A 19,382-nucleotide genomic window follows, 5' to 3' on the forward strand; every position below is an offset into this window, starting at 1 on the left:
CAGAGGCCGTTCATAGACTCCAGCATCTCTTTGACGGCCGAAAGACACGCAACTCGCCTGAGTATTCCTAATTGTCAATGAAGGTATCAAGCCGCTTGAGTTATTTAGACGTCTTGACATTGGACCCCTTTTATTTTTAGCCTTTTATTCTTCTGCACACCTTGCACTCTTTCTTTTGCACGTTTGCCCTAATTATTTCCTTTTGACTGCTTCCTCTTTTCAGCACCACCCTCTCTGAATTCCCTCCATCCATAATAATAAACTCATGTAGTCTTACCTTCGATTTGAACCTCTTTTGCGGTCACTGACCCAGTGTCAGTCTTGGTGAAACGACAAGTTAAATACTCTTTCATCATTTGAAAATATAAAGCATTTTTAAACCGTTTTACAGATTGGCAGTATCACTAAAGAGATTCCGGTGCATCTCACTCATGTCTGTTTGAACATGTAGAGATGTTGCCATGAGCGGAGCCAGCAGCACTGAATTTTTAATTCTGTTTCTCCTCTCTGATCCTTACACACACACACACACACACACACACACACACACACACACACACACACACACAGTGAAAGCTGTAATTGTTCGACTGTGGATGCAAAGCAAATGGCATGCCATTGCCATTAATAGAGACGAATGGAAATAAACAACTGATGTTTTCAAGGACACACACAATGCATGGCCAGGTCACAACATGACAACATTGTCTCATTGTGATGACATAAGATTGTCATTGGATTACCTGACCTGAAAAGAGGAGAAAAAAACTGTTCATTGTTCATTTATTCATTTCTTTTTTTCAGGGAGTTTTCTGCCATACTGGGCTGGTTTGGCCCGGGGGGTGTAGCCGTCTCTTTCCGCTTCTCTCCCCTAATTAGGTGGAGGTTTACATATAGGGTGATCTTTAATGAGATCTCCCTATACCCAGCCTATCTCTCTCTCTCTCTCTCTCTTTCCCTCGCTCACTCACTCCCTCTCTTTTTCTACGCGGCCCTTCACCTCTGTGGTATCAGTCTGTGGTGATCTGTTTTTATGCTGACGACCTGCGTTAGTTGCAGTGGTGTGCAGCGGTGGGTCATGGCTGCGTCAGGACTGGGACGCCGTGAGTCACCGTGGCAGACGCTGTTGTGCATCGACACGCCGGGTGACAGATGTGGCATTTAGTTATAGACACAGAGTTTAATCAGGGTTAAACATTACGAGTGATTGACCACATCAATACTACAATGCATTAGCACTGAGCTCTCAGGCAAGAAGTGACTGGGGAGGGGAGAAAGAGAGAGGGAGCAAGAGCGAAAAGGAGAGGGAGAGAGAGAGAGAGAGAGAGAGACAGAGAGTGCTACTGAATCAACTGCTTTTCTAATGTTGAGGCAAAACATGACTTACAACGAGAATAAATTCAAGGGCTTTAAACAAATCCAATGCAATACAGGATTTTAGACATTAAAGACATCCAAATCCATTAGTATTGTACTGACAATTCCCCTTATAACAGCATTTGGCTGTAAATAGTCTGAATAACCACATGCAGAGATCTAAGTTTTAGAAATTGTAAGCTGAATTTGGTTTAAGGCATTTTCCTTAACAGGCGTAGATGGAATATTCCACAAATATATTTCTTTGATAGAAGTTTTTCTTGAAAAAAGTAAAGGGCAAAAACTGAACCACATCGGAGAGAGGGAGGTAGATGAATATTGACAGACAAGGCATGTGTCAAAATCTACTGTTTTTCCATTCAGGCCAGGTCTCCCTTTTAACCTAATAGTCAGTTTAATGGCTTTGTCTACCAACAGCAGTTCTCTCAGGCACGTGGAGGATGCCACACCAAAGGCTCTCCTATGGCAGCCAATTACCTCAGTAAATTACTTTGCTCATTGGATTTTCTCCCCCATATGATAATTTCCTCTCTTTGTTAACACTGGCATCATGCCATGTTCGCATTTACAACTTCATTAAAATGACAGGAATATCTCACTGAGAATAGGCTGCGCACACAGCGATTAATGCTTTTTACTGTTCATCTGTCAATAGCATGATGCTTTGAATTCATTGGTAACACTTTACTTGACAGTATCGACATAAGAGTGACATGACACTGTCATGAACATATGACACTGTCATGACACATGAACCCTAGCCCTAACCTCTAACTCTAATCCTAACCCTAACCCTAACTCTAACTTGTTATGACAAAAACCCAATGTCACTTAATAACAGAAGCGTTATGTCATAAACGTTTATGACTTGTTTATGACACATTCATGACAGTGTCATGAAACTCTTGTGTCGATACTGTCAAGTGAAGTGTAACCAATTAATTTTACCAGCTTACCAATCATTTTGTTTTCACCCTGAGCAAGGATAGCTCAATCAGAACACTGGGCCACAGGGACTGGTCTGAATTTGACCCTGTGCAAGAGTTAAACATTCCTCTACAGAGTACAGACATATCTTGGGTGCACTTGCATGTGAAAAACTGTCCTATCAGGCATAAACAAATTGTGCAGAAGGATCTACATTCCTTTGCACAAAATTCCCTGATTGAAGATTTTGCCATTTTGGCTTTTGATTTCACTGGGGACAGCAGAGGTATAATTTTCCACACAATCATGTCATTCCATTAACCCTTTCAAGATCTGGTCCTTGTGATGATGGTTAACAGTTGGGGTTGACTTTTTCCATTGTTGTAAGACTTATATTTGGCTGGGTATCTGGGTGTCATTTTTGTGTAGAACCATCAATAATGAGTAGTATTCATGCATGATGGAGCGATCAAATGGAAGACTGCTGAAGAATGTCCACAGAAGACGGGACAGCTAGTTGTCTTATATTCAGCTAATGAGTGTGAGGGTATGAGAGGTGAGAAAGAGACAGGGGTGAAAACCTTAATCACTGATCAGATATGTTGCTCAGTGTTGTCAAACCACAGGTTGCCTGCCTTCAGACACTTATGGTTGTTCAGGACATGAAAGACTGATCCTCTGTCCAGAGGGACCTGACCTCATTATTGACGTTCGTCATCATTTACAGGTCAAGAGTAATCTCCCACCTGACTGGCTCTGACACTGACTGCATGACAACATGCAACAAAGAGATGACCAAGACAGAAGTCTTGGTGATTCAGAATCAGACTGTCACGACATGGTTATGGTGTTGTCCAAAGCATGACATATAATACCTCATGCTAATAAATAAAGTTCATGCTTCCATTTTAGAATTACTGATTTACGAGTTTATATTCTCTCATACCATGTTGACATAATGCAACTTTTGAAAAAAAAGAAGAAAAAAAGTGGTATGTCCTTCAAAACTTCTATGATGTCCACCACATGAACTGTTCCATCCTTATGAGGTAACCATACACTCTGCGCACTGCCCAGATGATGAACTGAGCTGCTTGTGGTCCCTTTGACCCTCTTTCTTTACATAAGATCAAAGGTGAGAGTCCACTAGTTTGGCTTTTATATTTCCCACACCTCCCCTGTGTAGCATCAAAGAGTCCTCTCTTTGCTCATTAACTGATGTGCTCTAATTACACTGTTCCCCCTGATCCGTGACTTAAGGAAAGATTAATGACTGAAGCTACGCACTGCTCACATTGGGAAACGTTACTCAGCAAGGACATCAGCAGACACTCATTTCTTAGAGATCTTTGTTGTTGTTGTTGTTGGACTTGTTGACCTGTTTATTTGCTACTGCATCATTCCAACTAAATGAAAACCATGAGTGATAACTCCAAGAAGATTCTTTTAGACTGAGAAGTGTTTGTATGTTTACTCATAGTGACAGCAGCTCATGCCTTCCAAGTGCAAACAAAATGGCATTAGAACTTGAGGTGTAATGTAGAACTCTTTAAATGCATTCAACAGGATAACATTCTGAGACTGCAACCCAATAGTCATATTCATACTGCCTCATCTCCCAGCTTCCTTAGTGCTGCGGCACACTGCTCTTCCTTCAAATGGCCCCATTTAATCTCCACCCAATCCCTCCATTTAAAGCTAACCTCTACCTCACCTCTCTCTCTCTCCCATCGCATCAGGCCAAAGAGACATTCGGCTGTGTGCTGTGCATCTGCTAATACCCATCTCAATCGGAGAGAGTTGGGGCATATTTCACGCAACAGCAACTTTCTCTGAAAATATCCGAGGCGTTGTAACCGACACCGTGCATTTCCAGTGGCATAAATCAGCAATGGGCTTCTTTTTTGGAGTTAGAATGAGGGAAGGAAGTAACGGTGGAAAGGGGGGGTGGGGGATTTATGGGGCCGCATTCACATGAAAGAAGGAAATAACCCAAAGAGATGCGAACAGATCTGCACTTTCCCATTGAGAAGTTGATGCCGTGGCAATAGCTCGCCCCAGAGTGATAGATGACATAAAGAAATGAGATGGCCAGAGAAAGAAGACTATCAAATGAGAGAGAATGACAGAATGAAATAGAGAAAGAGAGAGAGGATGGACACACACACACACACAGACAATGAGATGCATGGGAGATGAGCATGAGCTTTTGACTTCCAGCCAAATAAGAGAACTCGCCCCTTTGGAAAAAAAGAGGGGTATACTGTAAGCGATCCTTATGTCAACGAATAAGAAAGCGGATTAAAAATTCAGCTGCATCTCCTCCCCATCTTCTGTTGAATACTGATTGGGGGGCACATTAGGCGTGTTCGCCGCCGGGACCTACAGGCACTTCTGCTCAGAATCTAGTTCAAGATGAACATTAATGCAAGAGGCGATTATTCAGACTTCACAACATTGCAATCTTTCAGCAAAAGCTCGTCTTTGCTCTCCTTCTTCTCTTTCTTTGTATTTTGCTCTCCCTCTCTCTGTCTCTCTCTCTCTTTTTATCTTTTGTTCTGTGTGTCTATTCTTGAGGTCCATGTTGTCTGTTCTACTCACCCTGCCTTTGGGCAGGCTGACATCACTTATGGTGTCTGTCCTGGTGTCTATTTTCTTGGCTCGCATTCTCTTACAACCCCCCACCCCACCCCACCCCACCCCCGCCCCCGCCACGCACACTCATGCAAACACACTCACACTTTTTCTGGCCTGTTCCCCATCGTCTCTTCGTCCTCTCTGTACAAAGACACAGAGGTACAAGAGTGAAATCAGACAGAGATGGGGACGACACGCACACACACACACAGACAACACACCCACACACTCGCAGACTACACACACAAACAACCCTGGCATGACTCCTGCCACCAGACTCTCTTTGCCACTTGCAGCTTTGCTACTCATCTCTGAAATCAAAGGAGGTGAGAGACAGGTATGGAGGGAATGATAAAAGCCAAATAAAGAGAGAGAGAGAGAGGGAGAGAGGGGGGAAAGAGGATGACAGAGAGGAAGAGCCAGAGAAGAGAAGAGAAGATGACGTGGTGGAGTCGAACAAAAGAGGAGTTAGAAGGGGGAACAAAGAACACTGAGGAAAGACCGGAGAGCATCAGAGGAAGGTTGGCGAGCCACCCTCCACACACAGAGGGACAGAGGAGGAGGATGTCAGCTAGCACCTGCCCTGGACTGGACTATGCTCATTCCTCATTCTCTGACAGAGAGTGGGACTGAAACCATAGGACAGAAAAAAAGAGGAAACAAAAAGAAAGGTTAATAGAAAAGGTTGTCAGAATACAGAAATGCAAGTTTTCAGCTGTTGCATCAGACAAGTAAAGTCACAGATGACACCAGAGTTGTCTAGATTCTTCCTAGATGACAAAGACCTGCCTAATATGGATCTTTTGTGTTACTAAGTGTTATGACAAGGAGATGCTATTTTGAACATTTTGAAAACAAAATCCCATTAGTATATAACCTTGATGAATGGTGCAGCTACATTTATTAAATTAATATTTTTCAATCACCAGTCTTTCATCTTAATCATATATACTCTAACATGACAACTAAATTGTACAAGGAAATGGACATTTTGTGTGCAACTCCTATAAACCTGAAGTGATAGCTCTCTCCTTGAGGATATGCAGGTAAAGAACATCACTGACTTAAAGCACAAACACTAACATAAACAGTCTTCGCGTGTGACTCCAGTCATTTGTTTACAACCCATGCCGTGCAAAATGATTACCACTGACTGGGCCTCTGACTTATCACTTTGTGCCATGACAGGTTGGAAATTTTAAGAAGCGGATTTTCAGAGCCAAAAACCCTTTGGACTTTAATCATGCCGAAACAGACTCACAAGCTGTATTTCCATACAAATGTATTTATCTTTAGGTAAGGATGGCAGCCTGTGGCAGTTTATGTGAGGGGTGAAAATGGGGAAGGAGTGACATGAAAGAGAAGCAGGACAGTGGGTCAGACACATGGAAGGGACCAGAGGGGGAATTAGAAACAGGTGAGTTAATAGAAAAGTGATGTATAGAGCTGCAATTGTAATCAGAGTACAGAGAAATCCATATGCACACACACACACACTCACAAGGATACATATGTAAACCCAACAAACACACACATGTGCTTGTCCACGCTCAGACAACTCACATACACACACACACAAAGGCTCTGAAGCATCCTTTAATAGTCGAGTAGCAATTTCCCCTCCCCTCTTCTCTCTCTCCCCCCTCTCTCACTCAACCCCCCCCCCCTCTCACTCATCCCTCTCTCTCTCTCTCCCCCTCCCGGGATGATGTGAACAGCAGCTGGATGGGAGCGCTACTACTCTCGCTTGCTCTCTTCCACTCTCTCTCTCTCTTTCTCTTTCTCTCTGTGCGATGCACTAGTGGAGCGCGGAGTGCTCCGTCAAACGAGAGGGGATTTCATTTGGATTCAGAACTGTTGCTTTTTTTTTCTCTCCGGAGCTTAACACCGGCACCCCGAGTAGCAATAACTGGATTTAAGGACCGAAGCACCTGTTTGAACCTTTACCTGACTATGACGTTCCCAGGATAATCTAGAAAAAGGAGAAAATCTAGAACAAAACTGTGGAAGTGAGGATGTTTTTCCTGGGAAAGGGACGGAACTTCAAAATAATCGCAGGAGTCCAGACTGTTGGGGGATGTACGTTCGGGTCGGTGAAGAATTCTGATGTGTACTTTAAAGGTATACAAGACCAATGTGTTTTCAGTGAGCAGTGCTGTTGAGGAGACCACGGTAAGGTAGTGGCGTTGAAGTGACAAGTTTTTCTGGGATGCTCTGACTGATACATTTTGACATGAGATGAGTCGTTCAGAAGATGCTGCCTTTCTGTTGAAACTTGCTGAAGGCTAGTTCCTTATCTCTAATTTTGGATGTTTTTGAGTGGTAAGCATCAAGGAAACTGAATTATATAAGAAACTTTTTTAAATAGTATTTTAGCTTTGCATTAGTCATCTGACATTTTCAACTATGTGAGTAATTTTCCCGCTTGGAAAATCATTCCTGGGCTGATGTCATCGTATAATTAAAACATCATCATCTTCATAAACAGCAAGAACAACAGCACCACCACAAACAGCTGGAATGAGGAAAAGACTGAGCTTCTCTGGGGAATTTTGATTTTTAGGTGAACAAAAACGCTTAAGAAAAAGCTCTCTCGCTGACAATTGTCTTTTAACCCCTTCAGGCTTCTCTTCTCTGTGGAGTGGGTTTGTAATGCGCTGTGTGTGTTTGAGGGTGAAGGGGATCAGAATGATGTCTGACTCTGTTCTGCTGCGAGTTCTCCTCATGTCACTGCTTGGGTGTCGCTCCCTGGCCCAGGAGGACGCCACCACCGACCTGGACATGACCACCGCCAATCAAACGGAGGTGACCTCCTTCACCCCGGTGACCTCTGAGTCGGCGGACGACACCCTCCTCCTGACCCTAACTACCCCGACCATGGAGGAGGAGACGGTCCCGTCGACGGGCATGCGCTGCCAAGGCTACTACGACGTGATGGGCCAGTGGGACCCGCCGTTTAACTGCACGGCGGGCGTCTTCCTCTACTGCTGCGGCACCTGCTTCTACCGCTTCTGCTGCCAGTTCCGCCAGCAGCGGCTGGACCAGACGTCCTGCTCCAATTACGACACGCCGCTCTGGGCCAACACGGGCAAGCCCGTGATCACCGTCACCGACCAGGCCGACGTGGAGCGCGACCGCACGCACATGATCGTCTACATCATCTGCGGTGTGGTGGCCATCATGGTGCTGGTGGGCATCTTCACTAAGCTGGGCCTGGAGAGGAGCCGAGGAGGGCAGAATGACCTGAGCAACAGCAGGTGAGAGGGGAGTTGGTGTGTGCCAAGCTGGGGGTGTGGTGGTGGTGGTTCTGGTGGATGAATGAGAGCAGAGTTGTAGGAAGGAGGGAACCGGTCTAAACGGGTCTGTGGATGAATGGGAGTAGGCAGGCTCTAGATGGAGGTTCTGGTCACTGGGAGTGTGAATAGTGCAGGACGATGTGGGTGGACTTTTGGAATGAGGGCTATTAGGAGAGTGGTTTTGGGGATTGCCACTTCACACATCCCCACGGCAACGAGAATTGATGTCAGCCTGGAAATTAGGCTACAGTTGTCTTTGGCTTGGCCATCTGAACTCTTGATGTTTCTCTCAGGGGAGTTCTGCTGTTTGTGATCTGAGTGTCACTTCACATGGGTCATATCGCCCCCCGGCAATGATCACTGGTGCCAATTTCCTTTGGGTTGGCTTCAACTCTTTTTCACTCTCTCAGGGGACCCCTTATTTAGAATTCAGCTGCACGTTTTTGCATCCCGGGATGACATAATAATTTTGCATCCTAGAAGATAGAGGGGTCAAGAGGGTTTTGCATTCCCTTTGGGCAAAATGTTCAAAAAAGAGCATTTTTTGTGATCATACAAACACAGTGACAATAAAACAAAAACAACCAAAAAAATAATATATGTGGGAAACCTCCTCACATCCTCTCACAGATCAAAACTCTTCTTTGGAAGTATTGCAGTAAAAACAGTGGCTTTAACGGAACTCAGTGTAAATATCTGGCTCAAGGTTACACCACCCCCAGGACATCATTACTAAGAACAAAAATATGGAACAAAGGACTCAGACTCAAACTCCTGCTTTATCCTTCCCTCTCTCCCTCCACCCCCCCTCTCTCCCCCTTACTCCTGGCTGTAGTCATCTCTCTCCCCCTCATGGTCATGGGCTCTCCTTGTTTCCTGCATCCGTCCTTCTTGTCATTTCCCCTCCTTCATCATCTCTCAGAAACTGGAGGACGGTAGGAGGAGGCTTATACGCTGCTGGCCCAGTTACTTTGAATATCAATGGATGTCTCCTCTGATAATGAACTGAGCCATTGCAATCCTTTAATCATTAACAGGTTTTGTTTGCTTTTTTCCACACAAAACTCCTTGCTTTCTCATGCCTTCCTGCATTCCTAATAGACATCCGCCTCCTTTTTCCCTCAGAATAAATATTCTGAATTCATAATTCACAAGATTAACACTTTTTTTCCGGGAGGTTAGCACCTCTCCAAAATAGAGCAGCCCTCTACTGATTAACACGTCCTAAAAGATTAACTCTTTTTTTTACAAGATTAACAGTTTTCTTCAGATTAGCGCTCAGCAAGGAGATTTCAACAAAATTTGAGATTAAGAGTCTCCCGCTAGAGCTCCACTGTTGAATGACCTCAGACCTGTCTGGTGCTGCAGTTTAACAGGCTAATCCATGAGCAGCCACAGGTTCTTCAGAGATGAGGAAGTGTTGATTTTCCATGTATGCTGGGGTCTACAGAGAAATATGTCTATTGGGTTACTAATATGTGTACAATAGGCTACAGTGACATTAAATAATTTGTGTTTTGTTAGCCACAGGCAAAACTCAATAGGTTTAACTCACTTCCTTAACGTTAGACCTTTATTTATCTAGATCAAACAGATTCATATTTGATAGTCTAATTAATGCAATGAACTGCATCCACAAATATGCCTTGAACATGTGCCAGAAAGTTGGTTTTCAGAGCCAGTGTCTACATGTGAGAGAAAGCTAAAATGTCCAAAGCAAATCATTTCAATGTTCTTTGGGGACCGTTTCATTAATTATGGACTCAATTTCCCTTTTAGCCCCTCTGCAGGCAAGACAATTTGTTTTACATTAACATAAACGTGTGTGTTTTTCTCCCCTGTCATTATAACAGTGAATCGTAATACAAAGGTTGGATGAAAATGAGAAAAAAAAACAGATACAGTAAATATGCATATAACAAAGAGCACATGTTGTCTATGGAGTCTCTGTTAATAAACAGACAATCTCTCTATCTGAAATCAAAAATGGCACCATGACCTTCACCAAATGCGCTCTGGAGTATTGGTCACATACAGTACACCCTGAAGAAATGGGCAAGCGAAGTCATGGCGGTGACATTTAGCGCCAGGGAGTGCGGCTGACATCACCACAACATCAATACGGCCTCGCGGGATGGCCATGAGGCAGCACATCGGCCTCCGCGCTCTTCTACACCTAGAGAAAGGCAGAGCGTAGCAATCTGAGCCAGGGAATGTGTAGCATGCGCCTCCCCCACGCCGTGTGTGAGCAAGCGCTGAGTGTATGGGTGGTATTCCCCGGGGACATGAGGCCTTTGAGATATCACGTTATATAACGTGGAACGCAGTTACTGAAAGGGTCTGACCCCGTGGAATCACCATGGCCTGTGAAGGAACAGATCCGTAACCATGTTATAAGGACGAGCTCGGAGCATAATATGCGGCTGGGAAGACTCTTCCCTGACACCTCACTCGTTCACTGTGTTCTGTCCATCTTTCTTTCTTCACTTCTTTCTTTTCTTCCCTGCCTCTATTTCTTTGATGAGCAACGCCTCTTAAATATTCTATCCATTGATGCTCAGGCCTCAATGTGACTTTTTCCTTTTACTTTCTGTTTTTTGAATACATCAAAAGCACATGAGTCACAGTAAACCTGCTGTATCAAGAAGAAGAAAAAAAACAACCTTAAGTGAAATTACAAGAAGTTGTCAGTGTTTCCCATTCAGTACTTTAACCACTGACAACTACTGTATCCACACCCGACCCTAGTCCCCTTATACCCTCCATGTTCCCCTTCTCTTCCTTACCCCCACTGCCCCCCCCCCTCCAAACACACACACCTTCTCCACTGGCTCCTCAGCAGTCTAACTCAACCTGACACCGAAGGCAAGTGTCTCATCTTCGCAGGGGGTCTTTTTTGTCTCTCTGATTTGGGTGACTGTCCTCTCCTGTAATCGGCTCACCCACTGCCGCGGGGTCGCGATGGGCGTCCGTTGGCCTTTCTTGCCTCCCGGCTCCCCATCTTGACCCTCTGCTCTCTGCCTCCAGGGCCCTGTTGCGCCCTGTCACGCTGATGTGAGATTTGGGAGCAATCTGTAAACAAACTGGGCATGCTGTTGCCTTCCCCCTTCATGAATGTAGGTTACATTTGCCAAAGTCCTGCGCTTCACCTTGAGCTAATATGTGCCCAGGCTGTCCAAACAGCAGAGAAAGTTGAACTAAAGTGTGTTCTGCTGGTTGCTCTGACTGTGATAGATTGAGACAGGATCATTTTAGGTGTTTTGGGGAAGGAAAGGAGAGGGATTTAAAGAGAAAAAAGCTCTGCAGTTCACTCTGTAGCAACATTTGCATTTGTATCATGGAGATAATCAGGCGTTGTGTTCCGATTAGCATATCGCTCCTGAGGTTGCACAGATAATATTAGCAGTTGTTTCAAAAAGACGGCTTGAGGATATGCCGGTTTACCTCGCCAAGGCATTTTGACGTCATCATTTTGAAAATCAAGGTCAAGGAAATTAAACAGGATTTTTAGATGAAATAAGAGTATATCTTCATGATGAATTTCTGATGGAGCATAGTGTAAGCCCAGGATAAGTGTCAAACCAAGGCTGTGAGACTAGATCCCCCCTACACAATACCAAAGTTTGATTGCCATTGGAAATTCCTGATATGACAAGAAGGACTTAAATGATCAAATGAATGATACTAGTTTCTTTTTTTTTTGCTTCCATATCTCAGATTCCCATGAATTAAAAAGCTGTCCTTTAATCCATGTCTGTGACAAAGCACCATTAATATGTGACAAAAAGATGACCAGAGTGAATGAAAGATGAAGTGATGGATGATAATTGGCACCGATTGTTCCGTTTTTACCATTTTTATATATAAGCAGAGTGGTCATTAATGTGTCAGCGGAGAAAGATGAGGGGAAGGTGAGTTGTCATCTCCTGGTGTAATTAATGCCAGCGAGTGGCGGGGAGGGGAGGGCCAGGAGCGAGCGCTTCATTGTCATGAGCCGTGCTCCACCGGCCTAATCCTACCTGACAGATGAAGCTGAGCGAAGTGAAACCGGTTCGCGCTGAAGTGGAGAGGAACGAAGTAAAAATACAGAGAGGAGCTGTGATTGAACGACCGATTGACTGATAGGAACAGAGAGAGAAAGAGAGAGGGAGAGAGGGCAAATATGAGAGAACATAAGGGGAAACACAGCAAAAGGTTAATCACAATATTAGTGAAGGGCAAAGAGGATGTCCACATTAGCCCAAGGCTAACTCTGGTGCAATGAATCAAATGGTTACATTTATGTTTTAATTGCACACTGTCCCTTTCAAATAAAATTGAAATTTGTCAGTGCATGTTGCACGTTAGAGAGTATACTTAGCTGCTCTGCTCTCATTTACTCTATCTGTGCCTTTTGCGATATCATTACTCTTTATTAGGAAGCCAGTAGAGCTCATTTAAACCCTACCCAGTGGAAAAGAGATAGTGACACTGATCCTATTCCAGAAACATTAGTATTGACAGAGAAAGCACACCAAGGGTGGTGAGCGATAAATGTCTGCTCTAGTTTCGTTTTAAATATTTTTTTTAGTTCAGTCCAGTGTGTTAATGCACACGTCAGGTTAATTGGATATGCAAAGTGATTATGAAGCGGACTTATCGGGCTCTCGGAGTTCCTTGATGAGGACAAGGGGCGAGTGTGTTTAATTAGATATCAGAGATCTGGACATGGGAGAGGGGATAATTTATTGCTATGGAGCATTAAGCGATCTGCAGCTTGCCTTTCCATAATGTGATAAGATACCGCATTCGACAAAAGGATGATAAGATCGCATTGGCCCAGAACCAGAGATGGTTGTGTTTTACATAATGCCAGAGGATGTGGGAATGGCAAGGAAAGGCCTTTGTTGGAATGTACTAGAAACTTGTCAAGGAAAGTACTGAGATGTCATATGGAATGTTTTTTGGTCACACTTTCTATGAACTAAGTATTTATAAAAAAGGCTTATAAAGCATTCATAAAGCCATAATGGTTGACATAAGCCTGCACTGCCTTAAGTAAATCATTATGAGGCATTATAAATAATACTATACTATAATACTGAATGCGGAGTTCTCTCATATTTTCTATTAAAGGTGCTCTAAGCTAACCTGACTCTCGCCAGATGAATTTCGTTCCACCTAGCTCCACTCATCCATCTGGGACCAATCCATTGGAGTGTTGCTTCAGAAGGCTGGGCCTAATCAAAAAATGCTTGCATATGATTGAATAAGCCACTTGTCCATCATCTATTGACGTGCTACTTCAACCACTCACATCGAAGCCAACCCGTGACGCTGATAACAGTCTCACAGTCGCTTCTACGCTATGTCACATATGAAACATCTAAGCGCTTAGAGCACCTTTAACATTTTTAACTGGAGATGATAACAGAGCACTCAGTAACTTCTCCTTTTGTCTAGACATTTTTAAGTATAGGGTAGCCTACTTTACTTTCAATACAGCAGACTCCTTTAAGACAACACAAGATAATATGTGGGCTACCGCTGTCCAAATAAACTTACACCCTTCCACCAATTAAAGGATACATTTGATATTCTGAAAACATAAAAAGGACTTTCTTGCACAGTTGGATCTGGTATTTCTGATGTAACTGAAGTGTCAGAATCAGCAAAATATTTAGCAACGTGAAAAGGGTGGAGAGCCTCAGGCTTGGTCTGTGTGTGTGTGTGTGTGTGTGTGAGAGAGAGAGAGAGAGAGAGAGAGAGAGAAAGAGCAAAAGAGATCAAGCTAGCATGACAGAGAAAATATGAGTTAAAGAATTACAAAGAGACAGGATAAGTGGGAGGCTGAGACAGAGCTGCACTCTGAGGGGGAGAGAGAGCGAGAGGTGGAGAATAATCAATCCTCTGAGCTGCCTTAACATTCAGTGCTAAGTCCTCGGCCAGCAGTACTCAGCAGAGAAGTTCTCACTCACTGAAGGAATCAGTCTATCGGTGTTAAACAGAACCGTTTGGCCCTCTCACTCCCAACTGGCATGGTAGCACTGCAGCCTTTGCCTCCAGGATATTATTACACAAATTTGAGGTTGTCATGAGGGACCCAGTTCTGGCATAGCCAGAGGGCTGATTTTCTGACATGCACTACACCCCATAATATTTGGGCTTTGCCCTCTCAGCGACCCACAGTTTGGCAGCTCGACATCAAATTCTGCACAGTAAGCAAAGCTAATAAGTATTTCATACATTAAAGATGATAACAATTGGTTAATTGCAGCTCAAATGCAGGTTAGATGTCTTAGAAATGACCAGCATGTTATCAACAAGGAAGACCAGTTTATCACACAACAGCGATAATTATCGTGAAAAGAGCCAATGAAATAACCATTCCTGACCACTCACGCCCATTTAACATTTTCTTGAATGACAGGCTCTGGGGTTGAGTCACACCTGCTCGCTCTCGCTCCACATCTGGAATCCCATAATCAGATTAGCTACCCACCTGGGAGCCTATCCACAGGGGATCCTGCATGGGTCTCGTTGCTCGGGCTTTACTGTAGGTCCCTATGGCAGGCGGACTCAATGAGTGAGAATTTCCTGTCCCACGGGTGAAATGGGGGGGCGGTATGACAGCATTGCCTTGGCATGGCTGCCGTGAAGAACGGGAGTATATTGTAGGCCCCTTGAGGGAGATCTAATGACACAGTAGTCTCACTTGGAATTGGCATTCCTAATGACAATTCTGCTCATTGACAGAGACAATAATAATCACATTACCCGTAGCATCAATTCAAGGCACAAAGGAAGCAATTATCAGGAAAAGAAAATACTTTTCCCCAAACAATACTCATTTAAGTGGTGTTGGTGATAAACACTCACTTCCTGTAGACTTGACTAAGCCTGCAGATGCAGAATCACACCAGCCGTAGAGATATGGGTCAAACTAGATTTTTGTGTCTTTCATTTCCCCTCTCACATGTCTCCCCTCACGTATCAACAAGGCCACCAATGTGGCTCCCAGCAAGATGATTGTGTTGCTGTATAAAAAATATCTTTCTCCACTTTCCCTGTGAAAGAAGTTCTGTTGTATTCTACACTCTTTTATCCTCAATGTAGCTGCATTGGTAGGCTCTTTGAACTGTTTTCACTCTGTCACACAAACATGTTTGATACAAGAGCTGGAGAAGATTCACATTTGTAGAGATGCTAGAGGATTCTTCAACAGAGTGATTTTGTTCAGATAAACACATATGAGGGGGATGTAAACATTAATGGAAGCTGTTATGCCCCAGGAGACCTTTCTTATTCTCAGCCTGTCCACTCAATGGTCCAGTGGTAGATACCTCCAGCTGGGCAGACGTTCCAGCTCCCACAACTCTGCCATTGGAACGTGTGATGTTGTGCAGATGTCCTAATTTGATCTAGCTGTCTCCCTTCCTCTTTGCTCGCACTCGCTGGACAAAGCTCCCACGGGTGCAGGCCACAGATAGGGAGTGATCCTTGCATCACACTGGATCTCGTCAACCTGGGTAGCTAGCCACGGCTGTGTGGCTGTGTCTGTTTGCATGTGTGTATCGGAGGTGGGGGATGGGTTTCAGCCCAGTGGGCAGAGGCAGAGGGGTCTGGCACAGGGAGAGGAGAGTGTTTCACACAGCAGTACAGTAACACACCCCGCAGGGAAGGTGAAACACACACACACACACACACACACACTCACACACACACTCACACGCAAAAGAACCCCATATGAGCTTATGATCCTGACCAGGGAAATATTAAACCTGTAGGTTATAGTGCATATTTCATGTCCCTGGCCACCCACTCTGATACTGTTACATAGTTCCAAGGGAGGTTAAAGAGCTGTACTGAATACCATTTAAATGTCTTCTTGCTCCTGTCTGCTTTAGAATATCAGCAATAGCACCAATTGACCAGAGTCACAGGAATGTGCCATTCCTCTAGCCTGGCTAACGTCATACCCTCATCTCAAATGAGACGGGGTCTGGGAACTAGGCATTCATTTTCTCGTATTTGAAACGTGGTTTACGAATGCCCAGAACTGTTTATTGGGCGCTACGAATGTCTATCAAATGCGTCTGTACAGTACGTGGCTGATAACAGCTACGGTGTGTCGTAATCGTCTTACTTCCCTCCCTCTGTTCTGTGATTGGTCCTCTAACTGAGGCGAAAATTTGTTCCATGATATCCAGGCTGCCTAGCAACGTGAATAAAATCTCGCGCGCAAGGCAGCATGGGAAAACCCAGGCTACCATTCCTCACTTAAAATAACTAATTGCATTAACAAGTTGAGTCAGTTATTTTCACACATCCACATTTTACTAATCCTTTTTTGACAAGACGTATGTGGATTTAGAGTGGAATTTACCTGTGGCAAAGTGAAAACAATCATATGAGCTCAGAAATAGAAAGAGTTCTGTTCTTTTTTCTGTTACTGTCCAATTTACACTTTATTAACTAATCCCTATGAGCTCCATTATACGGGCTTCTGCGTCAGCTCTGTCTACTTAAACAACTAAAATAGGACGAACTCCAACCAAACTGTAACATCAACATCTGTGCATAAATTGCTGAAATGCATAAATTGCCAAATCTATAGTATATAAATGGCTTGTCAATAAAATTGTCAATAAAAAGATTTTACCATGTTGTAACAGACTACAAATCCCTTGTTATTAAGCATTTGAAAAAAGTAGCCTACTGTGATGCCGTTATGCACATCCCCAAAACATGCACTGCAACCTGGCTTTGTCACTACTTCAGCAGCCCTCTTGTACTTGACCTGTGTTTAGCTAAGAAAGGTGTGTTATTTTTACTCTCCCAGGACCCTGCAGGAGCTGCTGAAGCAGCCGGGAGTGGAAGTGAATACAGTGGACAGCAACGTGAACAACAACCCCTCCCATGGGGCCAATGGCTCAGCCAGGATGCTGCGCAGCCGGAGTGGTGAGTGATAGCGACAATACATGGTTTATCCACATGCAGGAATAAACACAGGCACACGCACCCACACACACACTTACTCACACAAACACACACACACACACACACACACACACACACACACAATAAAGTTTCTCAGTCTTTTTTTCTCACACTCTCTCTCTCATGTACTGTACAAGAGCACCCATACACACACAGGGACATAGAAACTAAGTTTCTAACTGCACACAATGCGAGCGAGTGTTAGTGATTATTTTCAGTTGGATGTCCAAACTGTACACGATGCAAAGTAGTGCGTTGCAGTGCACTTTTGAGCAAAACTTTTGTCATTATTTGTTTACTATTTAATGTCCCTTCTTTTTGATGCTCACGTTGCTTGTTGAATGAGAAATATGACGCAATAGAAGGGCATTCAATGCTACGCGACAGTCACTCGCTCGGATGCAGTTAGGATACCCTGTCAGACTTAAGTTGCAGCTAATACGAATGACAACATCTTCATCTTTACATGAATAATAATGTGATATTTACACATATGAATGGCCCTCACAGAGAGCTGGTAGATGCTGCGACCAGTGGGACTATGAGTGGACACGTGCGTTTGGGGAGCGATCTTTAACACTGGGCCCGTGTGGCAGAGCCACTCTCTGTGGTAGATACTGTGTGAGAGCAGGAGAGTGTGACAAACTCTCCCTTCAGGGCCTGGATTTCCTCCCACCGCTGCTGCCCTTGTGCAGTGCGCCCACAAAACAATAAAACATTTGGCCACATGTAAGGGGTCATGCCCTTCATGTTGGACTACTTAGAGGCCACAATGCCACGTCTGGCCCCGGCTAAGAGTGTGGACGAGAGCCAGATTGGGGGGGGGGGGGGGGGGGGGAGTGGACGTGGGTTTGATTAGAGGCCATTGAGTGTGCTAAGTGCCTGATTGGATTCCTTTAAAGGGCTTTTTTGACAGTGAAAGTAGTTTCTGGAGAGAGGAGCCCACATGGTCACGCGTACAGGCCTCTTTCATGGACTCGCTGCCTGGCCTTTCACACACAGAATGAAAAGGGTGTTCTATTCAGCCACAATCTGGACACTCTGGGTCTCTGTGTATGGACTCCAATATCCATTTAAAATTACTATGAATTACTATTTCCTTTTATATCTTTTGTGATTATTAGTTAATTGTGTGTGTGTGTGTCAAGTCAAGTCAAGTCAGATTTATTTTTAAAGCGCATTTAACATGCACATAGTGCAACCCAAAGCGCTCCACAAACAAGACACATAACAACAAGACAAAAGATGCCGGATGGAGCGGCGTAGTCGCCAGCGTACCCATGACATCAAGACATACAAGACAGACAACAAAACAAATAAACAAATAAAAAAAAAGAAAATATATTTAAAAAGGGGGAAAAGTGATGTTAAAATTAGTCCAATTTCCAAACCAGCTGAAAATGTCCAAGGGCAATGATGATCCGTGAAAACTGTGCACAGAGCTGTGTCTTCACAACCGATGTAATGCCAACAAAGTTCTTTAGCAACTGACCAACCTGGTGGATTTAATGGCAGTCTGGAGATAACGTTAACGTTAGAAGCTAGGCCTTGTAGACTGCAGTCTGGAGATGACTGGAAGCACAATCCAAAGTACTGGGCGATCGTGTAGATCCGCAATTCGGTGGACTTAACAGCGACCGTTTGTTGCTCCGTGAGATTGCAGCTCTTCACCGTTAACGCTAGTCTGCAGTTGGCAAGGCAGCTCGCAGGTCAACAACAGCTCGGCGGCCACGGCAGATCTTTCGCAGAGTAGCTGTGTGTGTATATGTGTGTTTTGACAGCAACCCCTGATTAGTCTTCATAGAAGCTGCTGTATTAATTAATTAATATGCATTAATCAATTAAGTATTATGCATATAATACCCGCAAAAACACCTATGACATACAGTTCGCCATCTGTCAATAGTTATCAGACATGACAAGTTGAGACATCATCAGGGCGCCATGAATCCGCACAGATGCGCTTGCCTGATTGTGGGTGGGGAGAAACAGAGAGAGAGAGATGGAAGGAAAAAAGAGAAAGAGATGGAGAAGGAGCGAACATTCATGAGGAATGGGAGCATGACGAACAGGTCTTAATTACCATGCTGATTGGTCCCAGTTGCTGACTCACAGGGGGCGCGTGCTCATTCTGCTCATGCAGTCACACCGTGTGAAACACCTTTG

The 19,382-nt window shown here is 44.2% G+C and overlaps 1 protein-coding gene across 1 annotated transcript in view; it reads left to right on the forward strand.

The window, feature by feature from the left end:
• Positions 1-7,629: 7,629 nt before the first annotated feature.
• The window catches only part of shisa8b (shisa family member 8b), a 30,127-nt gene continuing 18,374 nt past the window's right edge, over positions 7,630-19,382 (forward strand). The window contains exons 1-2 of the mRNA XM_076298793.1: positions 7,630-8,198; positions 17,059-17,177. Of these exons, the coding sequence (XP_076154908.1) occupies positions 7,630-8,198; positions 17,059-17,177 (688 nt within the window). The remainder of the gene's footprint in view (positions 8,199-17,058; positions 17,178-19,382) is intronic.

The sequence above is a fragment of the Alosa pseudoharengus genome, unplaced genomic scaffold (genome assembly GCF_046254945.1).
Source record: "Alosa pseudoharengus isolate Yale_2024_CS ecotype anadromous, Long Island Sound unplaced genomic scaffold, YU_APseudo_1.1 YU_APseudo_1.1_scf_21, whole genome shotgun sequence".
Taxonomy (NCBI): Eukaryota; Metazoa; Chordata; class Actinopteri; order Clupeiformes; family Clupeidae; genus Alosa; species Alosa pseudoharengus.